A 19,403-nucleotide genomic window follows, 5' to 3' on the forward strand; every position below is an offset into this window, starting at 1 on the left:
CTTGGTGTAGAAGTGCAGCACCTTGAATCTACAATATTTTCATCATCTGCAGAGTGAAGAAAGTGTTTGTCTGTTGTTTTGTATTGTTTTGTCGTTTGCTTGGTTTTGTTGTGTTTTTAAAAAAGGGACTAATGCTTAATTTAGAAGAAACTGAAAATGAGTCAACAGAATGGACAAAATGGAATAAAATATTAACAGCTTTGTTGGAGAAAAATCTGTGATATTTGAAAGGAAGACAGTGAGGGTAAAAAAAGCATCAGAATATATGCATTATGTAATTACCTTTTAACTCCTTAACTCACTGTAGTTTTGTGGTTAAAAAAACCCACAAACCTACGATAATGTCTGAATATTATTTTCAGCTTATTGTGAAAACTAGATGAGAATGGGTTTTGATTCAAGCTCTAGGAAGCAAAGAGGAACCTGAGATACATCGTGGAAAACTTAATCCATGCAGGTAGTTGGGTGAGAAAGGGATTTAAAAATGATTGAAAACAGCCATCTGCTAAAAATGTTGAGCAACTGTAGTCATTGCTCTCTGGTCAGTACAGAATCACATCCTGGGTTTTTTAAACTCGTCTTGATTTTTTGTTAATGTCTTTTTTTCCTTACAGACTTCAACTTCATGGAAATTTAGGGAAATTCTGTGCCTTTAGGAATATTAGTTCTAAAAATAGCTGTTAACACAACAAAGTTTTATGCATTGCATCCTGTGGTGTAAATTATTTTCACCATTGTTGTACTTGAGATACTTTGGACATTCTGAACTGCTTCTGCTTAAACTCCATGCTTTTCAAAATATTTGCAGGTGCGCTGGACAGGTGTGTGATGGGAATAACAGCAGTGGAAATTCTGAATGCCTGTGACGAGGCAGTCCCAGCAGCTGTGGACTCCCTGAGCCATCCTGCCGTCAACCTGAAACAGGCAATGACTAGGCGTAGTCTGGCTGCTCTGAAAAACGTGGCACATCAGAAACTACAGACTCTTGCCACTAATCTGCTTGCTTCTGAAGCATCTGAAAAGGTAAGTTGTGTATCAGTTTTAGTGCAGTACCTGAAACATTTATTTCCATAAATAATTGAATGAAATATGGGAATTCTTCATCGTTGTAACGGAAAGGTTATTATTCAGAGCTGTGTGAAATTTTAATAAAGACATAAACTAGCTTTGCCTGGCCTTGGGTCAGTCCTAGGAGTTCACTGTCCTTGAACAAAAAGTATCAGCTGCATTCAGCATTGTTGTGCAGCTTCCAGTGCAGGTGGTATCTAGAGTTATATTTTGAAACCACATTTTACTTATGTTTTTTTCTATTTTCTGCTTTCAGTTGTTGTGGTTTTCCTTGCTGGAGTCTAATGCTTTTAAGCTTCCTCTTCACTGTCTCCTAACTCTGTACTGCTTTCACTGTCTTAACCTCTAGTTCTTACCGAACCTGGAGAATATGCACCAGATATATTGCTACCTATCTAGAAAGAGGGGAATTTATTTTTAATATCAACCAACACAATCTCTTCCATACCTCTCTGAATATCGTTTCCCAGTAATGTTACTGTTCGTAATGCTACCTGCCTCTTCACATGCGTTCTGCTGTTAGGGTTTTTTTTCAGGTTCAGTTTATTTAAAATCTGACTTCAGCAGCATTTCACAGAATCAGGAATATTTGCTCAATTATATAGGTTCTGTTAATTTGTAGTATTGATGGGTAGACAAGAAACCAGCCTGCGATCTGTATCAATCAAAAGCAAGTCTCACCCTTTTTGTTTTGTGCTAACTTTAAGGAATGGAACTGGCATTGATTTGTTTTTTACCTCTTCCCACCCACCACGTTGGGCATGCTTTATGCACTCGTGCAAATGTTGCTGAAGGTGGAGCTACAGCTTGAGTTTATTTTACTTTGATAACTGTTGCTGTGACAGTTCAGAAAAAGTATTACTGAAATATATATACAAATAGATATAAATGGAGCCAAAGTAATTTCAATGCTAAAAAATAATTACAGTTTGAGAAAGACTTTTAAGTGTTTAATGCCAGAATATATTAATGAGCTGAGCTTAGGTGATTCCTAAATCACAAAACATAATATTCAAGGACTTTTGAAATTAAGCAGTGAAATATTTACAGATAGTTCCATTTGAATTCATCACTTAGTAACTTGTTAAAAGCACTCATTAGCTGTTCATGAGCACCATATGTCAATGTATAGATAAAGTGTATAAGCCATGGTATGTAAACGTGTGTTCATTCAACACAAAACTTGACAGTGTGTGTATATGGATGTTACAACTGGCTACTTTCCAATCTGAGCAATGAGCAAATGCTCATATTAAGAACTCTGGTAAGTAGACCCTTCTGGTAATATCATAATGTAAGAGTTGTTCAGGTATTAGAGCAATAGCAGGATGGTGAGCGTGCACGTTGATCTCTGGAGGCAGAGGATGATTTTTCTCTACTCAGGTTGTTATTGCACAAGTGGGAAGCACCTTAAATATTTTGAGATGCGGGGGGGTTCCTTTTTGAAGTAGGAATGATCTCTTTCTCTGAATCGGTATCTCACAATAAGAAGTAACTTGGATTTCAAATTGTTATTGAGTAATTTTTACATTATAGCATTAATTTTATTATTCTGAAGAGCAAATGGAGTGCCATATGACATGTACTACGAAAAGCTAGTGCCATTTAAAAATTTTAAGGAACTTCACTATGGGAGTAGAACAGTGCAAGAGTCAGTTCTTAATATCCTGTTAATTTTAATGTGCCTCATTTTTTCAGTTTGGTGGACTTGGACTGACCATTTTGAAAACTAATGCGCAGCTGACAGCATCACAGAGCTGGTAGAGATGGGGGAAAAAAGCCAACAGTAACTTTTAGAAATAGGCTTAAGTATTGATGGTAGTTTAGCTGGTGGGCTCAGTACCGTATCAGTGCAGATAAGAGAGCTGAAGGAAGAACTTTCTCTTGGTCGTCATGTATTTTTTTGTTTTGGCCAAATGTGGAGAAAAGTTGTGACCTTGTGAGGGTTTTACAAACTTTGTCACAGAAAGAATGTGACCCCCAACATAAAAGTTTTTATCTTTCTGTTAAAGATTAATAGAAGGAAATGCAAAATTATCTTGAAGGAAACTGGGAAAAATATCCTTGTAGCTGTGTGTTAAAGGAGTATGTAAGAGGCTTTCCTTTCCCTGAGCCCCTTGTTCTGGTGGATCCTGCTCTGGGCAGGGGAGAGGGTTAGAGGATGGCCAAGCTAGCCGTCCTGCGGCTGTCCTGCTTACAGTTCCTCTGAGCGGCGATTCCAGTACACTGCCGTGCATCGTAACTTTTTTCCTAATAAGGACCTGTCAGAGCAGACGGGTATTAAGTTTGTTTAGTGTATCAATGCCATTCAAAAATGGTGGCTGAGTCCAAACAAAAAGAGCTTGTGTTTCTGTCGCCTTTCCCTTCCCGTTCAGCCAGTGCTAAGGCAGCAGCAGCCTGGGCTGTGGCCAGCAGAGAGCAGCAGCACCCTGCCCCCAGCCACTTGCTGCCTTGGCTTCTGTCACGTCTTCATTTCTTTTGCCACGTTCTGTCACGTTCGGTTTGGAAAAGAAATGTCACTTAGGGAGAGCACACCTCAAAATACCGTCATCATGGTTCTACAAATAGATGAATAGACATGTGCTCAGGCTTGGGTGCAGCCAGTGCGGCTGTGCACTTACATAAATATGAATGTTGCATTTGTATGTGCTGTGCAAACGTACATCTATGTGCAGGTTCCTCACATCCAGTGAAGGTGTTGCTACCTGCAAAGGCACGATACACAGCACAGAAAAATGTGTTCTGTACCATGATGATGTTCATGGTATGGAATATGGTAGGTCAGTGGTGATTAATAGCTAAAATATTCTGGTTATGTTGCTGCTTTTAATTTTACTATTGTGCCCGCTACCAGAGACCGTTTAATAAAAAGTTACCTGCATTACACTCAGAGAAAATAACTAGATTTTTTCTGTAAGGAATGTGTGAATAAATCAGTGCATGGTAGAACATAACTTGCAGCTGTAGTTTATTGATACTTAATTATTTCTATTCTGATTTCAATTATTCATTATTAGCTTCTCATGGCAAATTTATGTAATAAGCATAGTTTATTCATTCTCTGAGCTGACCACAAAGAAAGGAGCAGAATTTGGCTAGTTCCTTTAGTTCTGATTGTGTTAGGCCCTGGCTGTTTGTCTGGCATGGTGAGCTAGACCACACCACAGCTCCTCCGAGAAATGCAAGGACAAGGAGTAAGGAGGATGGTCTCTGTTTAATTTTTCTTTCATAATCCCTCTGACCAAATGTGAATTTTCATTCCGGTAGTAGCTTAACTTCATTACATAAGTGAAATTAATTTTAATTTTGAGGAAAGACAGAAAAAAAAATCTTCTAGCAATATCATCTAGCAGATGATATTGAAGACTTTGCCAGGTCTGCATTCCGTTGTTGGAGAGTCTTTTGATATGTTTTGAATATTGCTCTATGTGTGTGTGTATGCTTTTCATATCTTGTTGGTTTGTTACAAAGTGAGTGCATTGGAATAATGTAAAATATATACGTGCATTTGCTGAGAATCATCCTCTGAAAGTGAACAAGAACTACTGAGTGCAGCAAGCAAACAAATAATTGTACTTGCTCTTCTCTGCTTCAGCTCCATACAGTAAAATACACATGGGTATTCATTCTAAGCAAAATATGAGCAGCCTTAAGAGCCTGCAAATTAAAGTATTAGTGTGGCAGAAAAATTAAGATTATGATATCAAATAAGACTAAGATAGTGGATTGCTTTAGATAAACACGCTTTGTGTATATTATGTTTAGACAGGTTTAAGGAGCAGTGTCTTGCTCTTCATTTTTCCCCCTGAGCCTTTTGCTGTGAAACAGTCAAAGGCAGAGGTTATTCTTGCATTGCTCCAAAGCAGCAGTCAGAAATGAATCGTGAGGAAGCTGTGGCTCTATCATCAGCTGCTCTTGATGGCAGGTCAGGGTACTGGAGCCTCCTCTGAGCCCATCACTTTCCAAATACAATGTAAAACTTTGGAGAGGTCAGTTTTTCCTCTGAAAATGTTTTACTATAAAAAGCAATCTTACAGTCTTCAGGGATGTACAGCAACTAATAGCCACAGAAAAAGCAGAGTGCTTTATGAGAGACAAATCTGTGTGACTGAGAACCTTGAGTATGCTAATTTCAAAGCAGGTACAGACAGCGGAACAGCAATTGAACATGTGATGGGTAATATATTCTTTCATGCCAACAGCATTTTGGGGGTCTTTACAGTTACAGTGGGAAAGGAATATATAAAAATTACTTAGTTTTTAAACATGTGCTATGAAATTTTTACAAAACCTAAAGCAGCCAAATAGTTGTAGGACTACAAATGCTTACTGGCTTGACAGAAGTCCTTGAGAAATAATAAATGGTACATATGCATGTCCAATGCATTTCTAAGATGTTAAGCAGAATATACATTTGTTTCTATAGTAGAATATTAATTTGATTCACAGTGATAAATACATTTGTTAGTGTTCAGAAGTAGAAGGAAAGGGGTTGAAAAATACAAGATAATGGGTGTTGGTAGAAATAATGTAGTTTTGCAGCGTGGCAGATTCCTCAGGAGTGGCCATTCCTACTGATGCAGGGTATTTAAGGCTTCATAAGATGTGCTTCAGGTCAGGGAACAAAGGAAGCAATATATCAGGGTGCATATAGAATAGGGGGAAAACCTATTAGGGATTCAGGTATATATACAGTAAGTTCAGATTTTTGTGTCATATATAGTGTATTATTTATATAGCCAGATGTATTTATAGTGTATGCGTCTATATATATGCATACCTATTTGTGCATATATAGAAACTGCAAGCCCTGTTAATTTCTAAGTAACTATCCTGCTGTAAAATGTGCTTTTGTGGCTTAAAAAAGACCCCAGAGAATGGCAATTTTAGACTGCCAAACTGAAAGAGTTCATATTAATGTTAAGGCAGTTGAGTTACAGATGAGAAAAGATATAGGAGCCTTGACTGCATTGCTTTTATTGGTGATACATTAAGAACTTTTGGGTTAATTCTACTTTCAGTAAAGGCTGATGTTTTCGAAACAAACGATTCAGCCTCTGTAAGTTGTAGAGGAAGTACCACCTCTCCTGCCACTCTTGTTAAGACCCGTGTAGGGTAATGGGGTTTATGTGCTCCCTTAGCCTTAGCTGCCAGGTGAGCACAGGGTTTAACTTCTGCAGTAACTAACGCAACACCGGGAACACTCCTTCATCACGGAACCTGGGAACTGCTTCTCCTGGATGGTTTTCTTGCTCTGACTTTGTATTTCTGTGCATCAAACATGATTGGTCAACCTTATGCCTTTCAGGCTGTTAATTCTCCTGGTTTGCAATTAGTATTTTACTTACATCTCAACAGAGGTTATTTCTGTTGAAAGATTCTCTTTCACTGTTTTGGGGAAACTAAGGACTTGAGCATAACTTTGGTTAGGAAGAATAAGGTTCTCACAATACTTACATTCATTTTGTCCAATCGCCTCTTCTGACTTTTTTCTGCTTTTATCCCCTTACATTTACTTTTTTTTTCTTCTCCCTCGGGAGGAGGGGAAGGAGGAGGAAGTTGGACTCAAGTAGCGAAGTGAACAAGCAACAAGCTAATTACGTATCTGGACAAATTTATTAGTACATTATTTAGTAGATTATTCATTTTCCAATGGCTTAAATTGATACTATATTTCAATATCTACATATGAAATACTTAATGTGTTTTAAGTTTCATAATAAAATAATGACATTTTATTGTTCCTTGGAGTATAACTATTATCTTGTAGAATTCAGGAGAAAGAAATGCGAACTTCTGTCTTATCTAGAGAGCTCTATTTTTCTCATAAACTTCTGCAAGTAAAATTTCTGTATTTTAGGATTGTAACACTTGATCACAAATCTGAAATTCCTGACATTGTGGAAAGTGCTGTAAAATTCTTCACTGATATTCTCATAACATGTTTTATACCCATGTGAGTTTTCAACTTTTGATCATTCACAGCTTCTTTAATATGTGAATTAAGTTTGTGAAAAGTGTTAACAAAGCAGTCCAATTGAAATTTCAATTTTTTTTTTCCTTTTTTTTTTTTTTTTTTCTTCAGGGGAATTTACCTAAATATTCACATAACTCCCTGATGGTTCAAGCTATAAAGACTAACTTAACAGATCCAGATATACACGTGCTCTTCTTTGATGTAGAAGCCCTGATTATTCAGCTGCTGACTGAGGAGGCCTCCAGACCCAACACTGCCCTCATTTCTCCAGAGAATTTACAGAAAGCCTCTGGCGGGTCTGACAAAGGAGGCTCCTTTTTGACTGGTAAACGAGCAGCTGTCCTCTTCCAGCAGGTCAAGGAAACAATCAAAGAGAATATAAAAGAGCATCTTCTTGATGATGAAGATGAGGATGAAGAATCGATAAGGCAGAGGAGAGAAGATGGTGACCCAGAATATCGCTCTAGCAAATCTAAACCATTAACTTTGTTAGAATATAATCTAACCATGGATACAGCAAAGCTTTTTATGTCCTGTCTTCATGCCTGGGGCCTGAATTCTGTTCTAGATGAGCTTTGCCTTGAGCGTCTTGGGATGCTGAAGCCACACTGTTCAGTGTCCTTTGGCCTCCTGTCTAGAGGAGGCCACATGTCTCTGATGCTTCCTGGCTACAACCAGCCTGTAGGCAAACTGTCATATGATAGTGTGGAGTTAGGAAGGAAAATGTCTGTTACGGAAGGACTGGGAAAGGGGACGTATGGTGTATCGCGTGCCGTCACCACTCAGCACCTCCTCTCTGTTATCTCACTGGCCAACACATTGATGAGTATGACCAATGCCACTTTTATTGGAGACCACATGAAGAAAGGTCCGACCAGGTATGGCAAATACTCGCTTAACTTGTGATAAATTCTTTCAGAGTCTATGTTTTAATACAGCATTTTATTTTATTTAATTTTGCTCTGGGGTTTGATGTATTAAATGAATATGAAAACCTTTGGTACCTAGATGGAATTGAGTGTTTTTCTTCTTTATTGAACATAGTATTTTTTTATGCCAAGATAACCATGTTGCTTTGGAGTTACATAACTTACAACGTTAATAGAACATGAAGCTGTATTAACATATGCACCGCTAGGTCTGAGAGGCAATTCTTGTTCTCCGTTACAAAGAGTTTTAATAATGTATAGGTCACATTCTAAATAAATCAAAGCATACAGATGAACGTTTTATCACCGAAACATAACCTTGCCTAGGAATTACAAATTAGAAGACTTATCTTCTGTCAAACAAACTGTTTATAGGGTTGCTTTTCAAAGTTTGTTTAGTTACAGTATCTTTAGCAAATAATATCTTTTCTTTTTTTTCCTCTTCCTGTATCCTCCTTCTCCCTCTTCGTATATGTTTTGTGTTTAGGCCACCTAGGCCAGGCACTCCCGAGATGTCAAAAGTGAAGGCACCCCCTTCAGTTTCAAGTCACGCAGCCCAAGGACAAATTAAGCAAGGTAAAAATCACGTGCTTTGGAACAATTTGGTATGTCATTTCAGTTCTTGACACTGAAATGATCACCTTACTATCAAGTGCTAAAAATATCGCTAGCTTCTATGTGGGAGGAAAAAGTAGTGTAATATTCTAGATAAAAATTTTAATGACTCAGACCTTTTTAAGAATCAATGTAAGATGCTGATACTGTCATGAAGTCAGTCTCTGAGAATGATTTTTTGCCTATTTTAAGTACTCCAAGCATTGTGGTGGTGTGGTGATAGTAAGAGGTTTAAAGTCTGTCACTGAGGGCTATATGGACAAATACAAAAATGTTTGTTATGAACTAAAGCATAAACACATATAAGTAGTATGTATACATTTCCCCTCCTTTTTTTTGAGGAGGAAGATATTTTATTTTAACCGTACCTCTGCTGCTGTTGCTACTTTTATCACTCGCAGTTATGAAAGGTGGCAGTGGATGATACTGAAGACCATCTGATAGTCTGCATTATATCTTTCTTTTTGTAAATATAATGGTTAAGTACAGGAAGTAGAAAAACATGGGATGTAAAAGAAGGATGTACACATGATTAAACATTAATTTTCTGCTGGAGTAGAGTGGAACAGGGACTAGGACTTCTTCTGGGCAGCAGTAGCACGTGGGAAACAGTCCTGCTGGGACTGGAGACACGGAGGAAGGGGAGGTGCCTTCCTGCCTGCTCTTGAAACACAGAGCTGCCGTTTGATGGGGCAAATGAACTACCCCTCTTAATGCCAGAAATAAAGTAAATGTAAACTACTGTGATGTGGCCAGTTATGACTTGAGCTCAAAGCTAAGGAGCAAGGGAACTGTTGGGAAGAACATGGGGGCACTCGTGGGGAGACAGCCATGCAGGCTCACGGGGAGCGAGGGTGATGCAGCGCAGCGTGCTGGTGGTGCCCGAAAGGGGAAGGGTGGTATGTGGGATTTACCCACTGGCGATAACGGGGATACAATCTGCATGGGACCAGTTGGAGGTTGTGTATGGCTAGAGGGGAATGTATGATTGTAACCTTTGTCATACGTGTTTTGCTGTATGATAAAGAGGAAAAGTATATACATCATTGCTCTTCTTACAGTTCGTTGGGATTTTTGTGGATGTGAGCCCAGCTGCCTGAATATGCTGCAGGGCAGAATAGGAAAGGGTTTTCCTTTTTAGATTATGTATTTGGTTATTGTTTTAACTAATCTATAAAGCAGATATCATTTAGGATTTATTTAAAGTTTCCTTTGAAAATGGCAATTATCTTCTATTTTTAACTTTTCCCTGTTAACTGTTAAAACTTTGTCTTTTCAATCTATATGAATACAGAGAAACTTGCAATATGTAAAATGATTGTATTTTGCAGAATACAAATACTTTGTCATTGTGGTATTTACTGCAATGTACAATCTTTAAAGATGTACATTAAAGATATATTCAGGTCTTCAAAAACTGCACTTACGTTGTGCTTGCTAGCTCTAATACAAATCAACTGTGGTTTTCTTCACTCACGTGAAAAATAGGGGATGTTTATATCTGAGGAAGAAACTCGCCCATCAGCAACATTTGTCTATTTGTTCCTTTCTTAAATAGAAATATTTATCTACTGTGATCTTGGCTGGAAAGGGAAAATAATTTCCAGGAGTGGTATGTGTGAAGCTTCTTTCATGATCAAGATTGCTACATAAATAGAGAAGTAGCAGTCAAAAACAGAAAGCAGAAATAAAAAAGAAGCAGGGCTCTTGTTTCAATATGTGGGACTTTTTTGGTTTTGTTTTTGGGTGGGTTTTTTCTACAGCCACTTACTTTTCCTCTTTGAAATATAATTAATTGAAATGTCAGGATTTCTCAGAGATGGTGTCTACGTAGCAAATTCGATGCAAGAAAAACATATTCATCACAGAGAGAGTCTGTGTTTTGATAAGATACAGTTCCATTGTAGTTTTTCTTTCCCAAATGAAAACTATGTAATTTTGTGTTGAAATAGCTTTGCTAATTTTGGAGATAGACGTACTTTAGTTACCTATTGGAAATATTTATAACTTCTTGAGACAATTGTGTGCTGTCAAAAATAACAGAAAAATCCTCCTGTTCCTAAATCATTATTTTCTTTCTGTTTGGTGGCATGTATCACAGGCTTTTGGGGAAAAATGGGTTGGTTTCTAAGGGGTACTCTTAGGTCATAAGTTTCCTTAGTGTCTTGCCTTTACATCCTGTTGCGCACTACTTGCAGTATCTTGCTATTTGGAAATTTCTAGTGCTATTATTCTTAAAAATCAGTTAGATACACAATTAATGTATTTTATGACATGCTTGATCCTCATCAATTTGACCAGTATTTGTTGTGAGACAAGCACAGCTCTATGCTGTTCGTCTGCAGGGCCAGCTGCTTCCATTACAGTCATTGTTGTAATTACTGATACTGGAAGAGCACAAACTACTACAACAAAATAAGGCAAAAAAAGGAGCTTCAGAGTGAGACTTCAGTTTGGGGTAGTTTTGTGTTTTGACAAACAATCTTTTTCATAAAGTAAATAGCTTTTTTTATACATCTACTGAAACTAGGTTTTGCTGTTACGAAGTGATTTATGCTAATCATCCTGTACACGTGCCATCATGTCGCATTTCTGTGGGAAGTATGGAAAAAGTAGTTTTGATGCAGATGTCCCACAGTGGCAAAAGAAGTTCACTGCATGAAAAGCAAACAGACCATTCAGAAGACAATGCTTAATCTGTTCAGGAGCTTGAACCCATTGTTGTTCTGCAACGGAATAAAAGAGGGAGATTAATTTGAAGATGCTTGTGCATGACATATGGTAATTTCTCTATAGGAAGGAAGTGTCAGATAGTGACCTCTAAATCTCCACGTTGACCTCGGGTTGTAGCATTTGTATGCCATAAGGTCTGCGCGTCTTTTCATGTGATAATATTAAGTCATGAAGCATTAGTGGAAGTATAATGTTTAGAACTGCTTTTAAATTACATTTGCACCAAGAAATGATGTCATTTACAAAATAAATGTCATGGATGCTGTTTTGAGTAACATGCTTGAACTGTGCTCTTCTGTAGTTGCTTGCCTGTAGTCTTACATTGTATGGTGTGTATGCTTCTGCTTTAAGTTTTTAGTCCTTTCTTTGGTTTACGCTTAAAATTATTTGGATGGAGACACATTTAAAATGAACTTATATTAAAATCAACCATCAGTAATATGTTCTGTGACATTTTAGAGTGACAGATGGGGCAGCCCAGGTTTAAAAGGGGTTGTTACTGGGGGTTTTAATGAGTAGTGCAAATTTCTCATAACTATGCGAAAAGCAAAAGAACAAACAGTGAAACTCCTGTTTTTAAAGTTCATAGTTGAACGTGCTGTCAAATCAAATCTCACTATCTAAAGACATGTTTGTAATTGCTTTATGTATGAGTACTTTTGTCTTTTCAAAACATGCAAGTTTCTGTTGGTGTATCTGTGTTTCTCTGCAGCTGCATGTCTTCCTCTCACTGGCATTGCACTTGTAAAGCCTAGAATTTTTTTTAAGTTTAATATTATCACAATTTCCTCCAGTTTTGTTTTTCATTCTTCAGTGATACTAATCTGTTCTTCAGAAGCTGCTATCCTCACTTTCCTATTTTTTTTCTCTTTATTTCTTCTTACCTCTGCAAGTTGCTCCTGCTGTTTCTTCTAGCACTGAAGCTGGTCACTCTGGCTCTGACACTGCTCCTACTTTACATACCTGTTTCTTAGTCAATGAAGGTATTCTTTCCTCACTTTTCTATCTATTTGTCTTTTACTTTCAACTAATGTCCTTTATCATTGTTATGACATGACTTTAATTTTATCTATGTAGGAATTTTTCTTTGCAAAAACAGAGGCAATGAGGGGTTTTTATATGTTTTGCATTTAATGCTGGTAGAGGGTGAGCAGATCCAGTTTGTGTGTCTAGGGCTGTCTGTAAATTCACTTCTCAACTGGTGTACCAAAGATGATATTTCGGATCTTGTTTGGGTTCGGTGTTGTCTTTTGACAAAAAATCTCGGCCTTTTTTAAGTAGAGAAAATACACATGCCTTTACCCATCATATATGAAGGAGAGAAGCCACAACACGTGCCTTGCTAAGTTATAAATTCCCGCTTTCCTGCAACTCAAGTAGAAACAGCACTCTTAAACTGGAAATGCCTCTTTTTAATCCGTTTTTCTTTAAGGAAAATCGACATGATTTCTTTTCTTGGAGCACCATTAAGAGCTTTATTACTTAAAATATTTTGATTTTTATGCTCAGTTTTACTGACAGTTTAAAAGTATAGATCTATATGCTCACCTCAAGTATTTCTTCAGTTTTTCAAGTCAATGTAGAGCATAATACTAAAAGAATTCTTCTGTGGAGTACTTTACAAGTGTTTTTACAAGCTATGTTGTTTGAGCTTGATATGCTTATCTTTACTGGTTTTAACTACACAATATTGCAGGCTTGTAGTATAAATGCACCTGAAGTAAGCATGTTGAAATAAGATTTAGATGGAAAGATAGAGGTAGCAGACAAACGTGAGCTTGTACGTATTTGTGTGCCTTTTGAAACAGGCCAGAAAACTCTACATAAACTTTCCTAGTGGTAATTCATATGCCAAGTTTTCTGTAATAGAATTATGTCGCATTTGCTTTTAGGACATTAAGTATAATTAAATTAATGCTCAATATGGTTTGAAGAGGTCATCTAAATCTTGAACTCAGAACCATGGCTTATGCTTTTGATAAAAATTGGGGACTGGGGAGGAAGAGGGATGTTTGTGTTTAATCAGGACTGATTTGAGCCAGCCTTCTGCTGATGTCTCATTGCATGTGTTTGAGATCTGACCAGCTAGTTCATGAGGCATGATTTATGCCTGGAAAAGCTCATTCCTGTCCGATACATAAAGCATATGCACTGTGCAGCCTGCCCTGAGGTCAGCTGGTATCGGTAAAACCGGGGTGCAGCCCATGGTGGGGTGAGCCCCAGGTTCCCATGGCAGAAGGAACAATTCTGTTGTTCTGCTGCAAAATTGATTCTATTTTTTTCCTCTCCCCTCTTTCTCCCACCATCTCCTGAATTTACACCAGGCCAGTAGCCAATGTAAATTTACTTGATGGCATTTTGAACTTTAAATTGCTTTGGTATTTATTATGTTTATCTTCCTGTTGTGATGTGTTTTTGCAGGGTGGAGCCAGCTCGCTGCTATGCACTGCGTAATGCTCCCTGACCTGTTGGGACTGGATAAATTCAGACCTCCCCTTCTGGAGATGCTGGCTCGCAGGTGGCAGGATCGATGCTTGGAGGTGATTTCAGTAGTAGTTTTGTACTCTAGGTTTTTTGGGTTTTATGTTCTTTTCTACTGATCACATTTTCCATTAATATAAAAAATACCTAACTGTTTTCTGACACTAATTCCTGCACTTCTTATTTCGGATTCAGGAAGTTAATTTTCCAGGTAACCTATCAAAATGTTGGAAATGTGATCATATATAAATATATACATATATATATGTATGTTGGGTGGGTTTTTTTACCTTCTGGATGATGTACATACCTTTTTAAGGAAATTACTGGATTAAAAACTTCTGTGATTCCATTAAGAATCTTAAGAGAATTAAAAAAACTACCCTATATTTTTCAAGAGACTGATGAGTTGCTTTGTTTTTTGGAGTGTGTATACAGTAGCCAGTAAATGGTTTGTCACCAGCTGTTTGATAAATGACTAGTGGGCCTTAACACTACACCTGTGCTGTTGTGGCAGAAAAATTTGTTGACTGTGCAGCTTTTCACGTAGGAAAGGAGTGACAGAGCTGGGCTGTAGACTGAAGATCCTCAGCACTCCTGTAACTTAACCGGGAATATGTTTTTTGCCACCTGATGGCTTATTCTTTTGCTAGGAAGGATATACTGTGAGATAATTACCTGACAGGGTAATTACTTTGAGACTCATTAAGTAAGCAGCTGAGCTCCAGTTACTGGATATCCTTGGATGTCAGGGTAGCGTATTAATATTCTCTTTGTCCACAATTTTTTATTTTCCCTTGATCAAATCACTTCCTTGTATGTTAAATCTTTTAGACCAAAAATGTGTGTATTTATGAACTCTTCAGGTGGAACAAGTGATATTAATGAGGGAGAGGTAGTACCAGATAGTATTTGGTATTTGTTGTGTAAAAACTCAGTTTGGTTGGGAGGGGGGGGGGGGGGGGGGTGTTGGTGAGTTTTATTTTTTTAGGTTTTGGGAAACATTTTAATGTACATTTCCCTCTGCTTTCATTGTTCAGTCTTCCATGATAGGGAATAAATGAGTAAGTCCCATGTGAAAAAATATTTTCAAGTGATTTTATTTTTGTTTTTATATTGCAACATTCCTGACATTTAGAAAACTTTGTTCATTGCACATTTGAATTTTTGGACCCAACTTTGGAATTGCTGTAGAGAAGGGTGATCACAAGCTGCTTGTAGAAAACTAGAATTTTGATGGCCTTTTGATGCATCAGCACAGACATAAGGTTTAGCCTCATCTCCTTGAATGAGAAACCTGTCTTGCTGTTCACTTTATGGGATGGGAGGCTGCCTCGGCCAGCCTTGCCGTCTGTGCTGAGAAAGGCACGTCCACGAAGGCCAGGAGGAGATGGGACAGCTGTTTGGTTTATGCACTGCACTCATGCTAGGGGCTGAATTGTGACCTTCATCCCCTGGTTTTCTCGTGGGGCTGCACATCTTTGCTGTGTCCTGTTGAGAGTCATCACAGTTGGGTCATGTTTGTGGTTATTTTGCATCTGTGTTGAAGGTGGAGAGGGGTAGGGCAGAATGAAGGTCTGCTAAAAGCTTCGTTTCCTGTAGACTTTTTAAAGTGGTGCTTTTTGTTCTTGCTAAATTAAACTGAAAACATACTGATAAGTATTTGATATTGGAGTTTGTATGACATTCCTGTGGATTTTCTTTACAGGTAAGAGAAGCTGCCCAGGCCCTGTTGCTAGCAGAACTGAGAAGAATCGAGCAGGCAGGTCGGAAAGAAACGATTGATGCGTGGGCTCCTTATTTACCACAGTACATTGACAGTGTGATATCACGTAAGTAATGCTGTGTTAAACCTGAAAGTAACTTGATTGTTTAGTTAAAGAAGGCATTTTGTACACAAAATTATGAATAGTGCTACCAATCTAGGGGAAATTCTAGGGGAAAAATCTAGAGTTATATAGAAGAATTTCTTGACATTTTCAAAGTAATTTTGCAATCATGAAATTACTTAACGTCACTGATGTACTGAAGCGTTCAATCTACTTATTCAACATCTCATTGGGATTGGAGTGTCTTTTGTGAAGGCTGGCCCTTCTGTTGGGACTAGCCTGTAGTTTGGAGTTTTTAGGGAAGAAACCCCCTATGAAAAGGGCTGATAAAATTACAAGGTACTGGTGGTAAAATGTTGACGTTCCTTTTCAAAGAATGTATAATTAGATAATAGGAATTGTTATAAAGGGATCCTTTTGCATCCCAAGAGTATAAAGGGATTCTGAAAGGGACTAATGCAGGGTGGTGCAGTGTATGTCCATCAGAGTCTGTTCACCACTTCATGCAACAGCTCCTGCCCAGTGGGGGCCATTGGTTACCAAGTGCTGCCAGGAGCTACTGGGTAAAGATTATTCTCCTGATAAATGGCTATGGACCCCTATGTAATTAGTAGTATTTCTCCCAAAAAATACCTGTTTTCATTTTATTCATTTTTGTCAAAGCAGGGGTGGTACAGACTCTTAAGAGCGTATTCTTGGAAGATCTGTCGTCATCATGAGATACTCCATTCAGTTATCAATCTAGAAACTTGCCTTATAGAATAATGTCCAGATGCATCTGTTGTATATAACAAACCAGTAAGAACTTATATTTTGATGAATGAGAATGTTTGCTTTAAGTTGCAGGTGCTCATCTTTCTTAAAATGAGATTATTTTTCCACTGAAGAATGTAGTTTCTATTCAGAGAAGGATCTCTATTAAATGCCAATTGATTTTTGAGATGTGTAATAATCTTATTAAATCTAAACTGAATGCATAAATTACATGGAACACAGTACTTCAAAGTGATGTTGAGAATTTGTTGGTAGGGCTAAGCTGTTGTTAATTACAGCCGTCAGCCATGTAGCATTTGCCTTATTATGGGAATGTTGTTGCACAGTTAATGTGCAGCCAAGCAGTGAATAATAAGTGAAAGTGTATTGTATAGACATGTCAAAGAGCCTTGATTCATACTGATAGATATTTGTGCCATTTTGTATATTAGGATGTATTTTTTAATTGATTTTCTTAGGAGATCAGTTATACGCAGTTTGTAGAATACAGCTATAGTTGCCCTTTACTCTCAGGAGTAGCTGCTATAGCAACTGTTGATGATTACTAATTTCTTTTCTCTGGAGTGATACTGGAATGACCTTGCTGGGTGTGAAATTATGGACATAATTGTGTGGGTGAAGTGTATATAAACCACTCTGGAGTGCCTGCTTTAGCCAGTTGACTGTTTCCAAAATAGGAACTTCTTAATGTACTTGAAAGCAACCAGTAATTTGTATTAGTTTCAGTAATTTGCTACTTCTGGTACTCCTTATTACTTAAACAGTTATATTTGAAAGTTTTAGGGAAGAATATGCAGTTGTGTTTTATGTGTGTGTCAGGTGGAAGCATAATATTCTGCCTTGTGCCTGTGTTTGTGCTCAGGTGAGGAGCATGGCATGCATTTTTAGAGCAATAGCAAGGGACTGACTGGTTTAAGAAAAAACCTTGAGTATTTTATATGCATTCAATTCAAGTATGTATACAGCAGTATTTTGGCCTCTGTTAATCAGTAGCAAATCAAAGCATATAATTGAGGATGTGCTATCTATCAGAACAAGAAAGTTTTAAATTACCAGAAGAAAATATAAGATTGAGCAATCAGCTGAACATGGCTGAACAAATGACTTTAATGTAAATGTTCAGTACTGTGAAAGCACTGATACTGAAAACCTTTCAAACGGGCCATGACTAACACATTGGAATTAACTTTTTTATATTAACATAACAGCGCTGAAAACTATGTGATTTAAGGTTGCAGAGTCTGTGGTTCTCCTGAATGACAGGGCTGAGAAGGCATTTAATAGTGTCGTCTGTATAAACACACACAAAAATGCTGACGCTGTGAAGAAGAATTAGGATTTTGGAAAGGAGAAACAAAATAAGCAGCTACAAATGTTGCTGTTGTGGGGAGAGACTAAAGTGCATATATTAGTTACTTTGTAAGGCATAATTTAAAAATTACATGGTTTTAAAGGTCTGGGGAGGAACTGAACACAGTAAAAAATACTTAGGATTGTCAAAATGGATGCAATGGACTTACAAAAAGTATAGTTTTATGCTAGAATGGTAAGGAGGAGAAATATAAAAGTAAAGAAATACTTTTTTGATTCCTTCATCCTCCCCTTTTCCCAATTTTGCCTCTTGATATAGAGACATAATTTATTAACAGCATATTTTTGTGTCCAGCATGTTACCACTCTGCAGTAGTTCTTATATGCATGATGTAGACATAGTGCTTCTCTTACACATTAAGATTTGTTTTAATTAAAAAACAAGTGGTAATCATAACAGAAGCTTGCTGCTGATGTAAGATACTTTGTCATATATGCATTTCGTTGCCTCTTGAATGAGTCAGGTGTGTAGTACTAGCAAACAGAGATGAAATTTTCTCCCCTTTTGTATATTCGGTGCTCGGATCCAGTAGCAATTTTGGGACATGACCTTACTTGTACAGATCAAGCAACTGGCACGTCTCCCAGCGTTTTGACAAAATGAGTTCGGCAAACTTGAAAGACAGGCAAATGTGCACAGGTTTATCTTTTACTAATCTTTTAAGTGATGCAAGAGAGATTATTGTCCCCCTGTAGATGGTGGGCTGGAGGAGCAGGGAGAAAGCCAAGCAGATCTTCTTTTCTCCTTTGTGGGCCTGCCAGCACACCACCAGTGTGCGCTGCAGGGACCACTGCAAACGGGCCCACTGTACCGTCACTGCTCGGAGCAGCTCGCTTCGGGCTGCCAACACAGCTTCTGCATCACACGATTTGCAGTTCAGATGTTCGGACACATTAGGCTTCCTTTCAAAGTGCCTTGTAGGGGGAACAATAAATCTTTATTTTATTTGGACCTTCAAATCCAAAATTGGCACGTCAGGTTGTTGACCCCACATCAAATGGGGATGGATGTGTAAGTGATGCTGTGAATTAAACCTAGGAGAGGTGTTGCAGGTGTTGGTATTTTCAGACTCCCACAGGGAGTAAAACAGTTAAGCTTTCAAAGCGTCATCTTGTATCTACTAAGATTATGTCATATGACTGTAAATATTTGCTATGGCCTTGTCTGCTCCTCATTTGCACCGCATAGGATTGTTTCTGAAATGCTGCATACTCTGTGGGGCAGTTGCCACAAGGATGCCTTTTCAGCTGAAGTACAAAAAGGGAAAAAATGTTACTGCTTTTTTCTCCTTGTTTACTTTTAAGAGCAAGGGCTGTCTTCAGTGTCAAAGGGATTCTGCAAATTAATTTATCTTTTGAAAGGGATTTCTTTGGATATTATGTTTATGTTTTGCTATATTATGTTTGTGTTTTGCTGCTTCTATTTATTTATTTTACCTCAGTCAGTGTAAACATTTTCTTAAAATGTTGAAGGTGTGGTTCTAGGGATCTGTTGCAGTGGGACACCTGCAAGCTTTTGGTGGTAGGGCTGTCCACCGAGCCCTGGAGGGACAGAAGTATTTTTAAGTATGTGACGTCATTGCAGATAGAAAAATGGCTACTGTGGCTTTAATGGAAAGCAGAAGG

General features: G+C 37.9%; 1 protein-coding gene across 4 annotated transcripts in view; it reads left to right on the top strand.

Annotated features, from left to right (window-relative positions):
* WDR7 (WD repeat domain 7) overlaps positions 1-19,403 on the top strand; it is a 142,030-nt gene that overhangs the window by 31,849 nt on the left and 90,778 nt on the right. For 3 of the 4 annotated variants that reach the window (XM_040580958.1, XM_040580957.1, XM_040580955.1), the window contains exons 14-19: positions 809-1,023; positions 7,154-7,923; positions 8,462-8,550; positions 12,216-12,305; positions 13,744-13,862; positions 15,512-15,635. In XM_040580958.1, coding sequence (XP_040436892.1) covers positions 809-1,023; positions 7,154-7,923; positions 8,462-8,550; positions 12,216-12,305; positions 13,744-13,862; positions 15,512-15,635 — 1,407 coding nt within the window. The remainder of the gene's footprint in view (positions 1-808; positions 1,024-7,153; positions 7,924-8,461; positions 8,551-12,215; positions 12,306-13,743; positions 13,863-15,511; positions 15,636-19,403) is intronic. The other variant, XM_040580956.1, reaches the window with a different exon arrangement.

Source organism: Falco naumanni, chromosome Z (genome assembly GCF_017639655.2).
Source record: "Falco naumanni isolate bFalNau1 chromosome Z, bFalNau1.pat, whole genome shotgun sequence".
NCBI classification, from domain to species: domain Eukaryota; kingdom Metazoa; phylum Chordata; class Aves; order Falconiformes; family Falconidae; genus Falco; species Falco naumanni.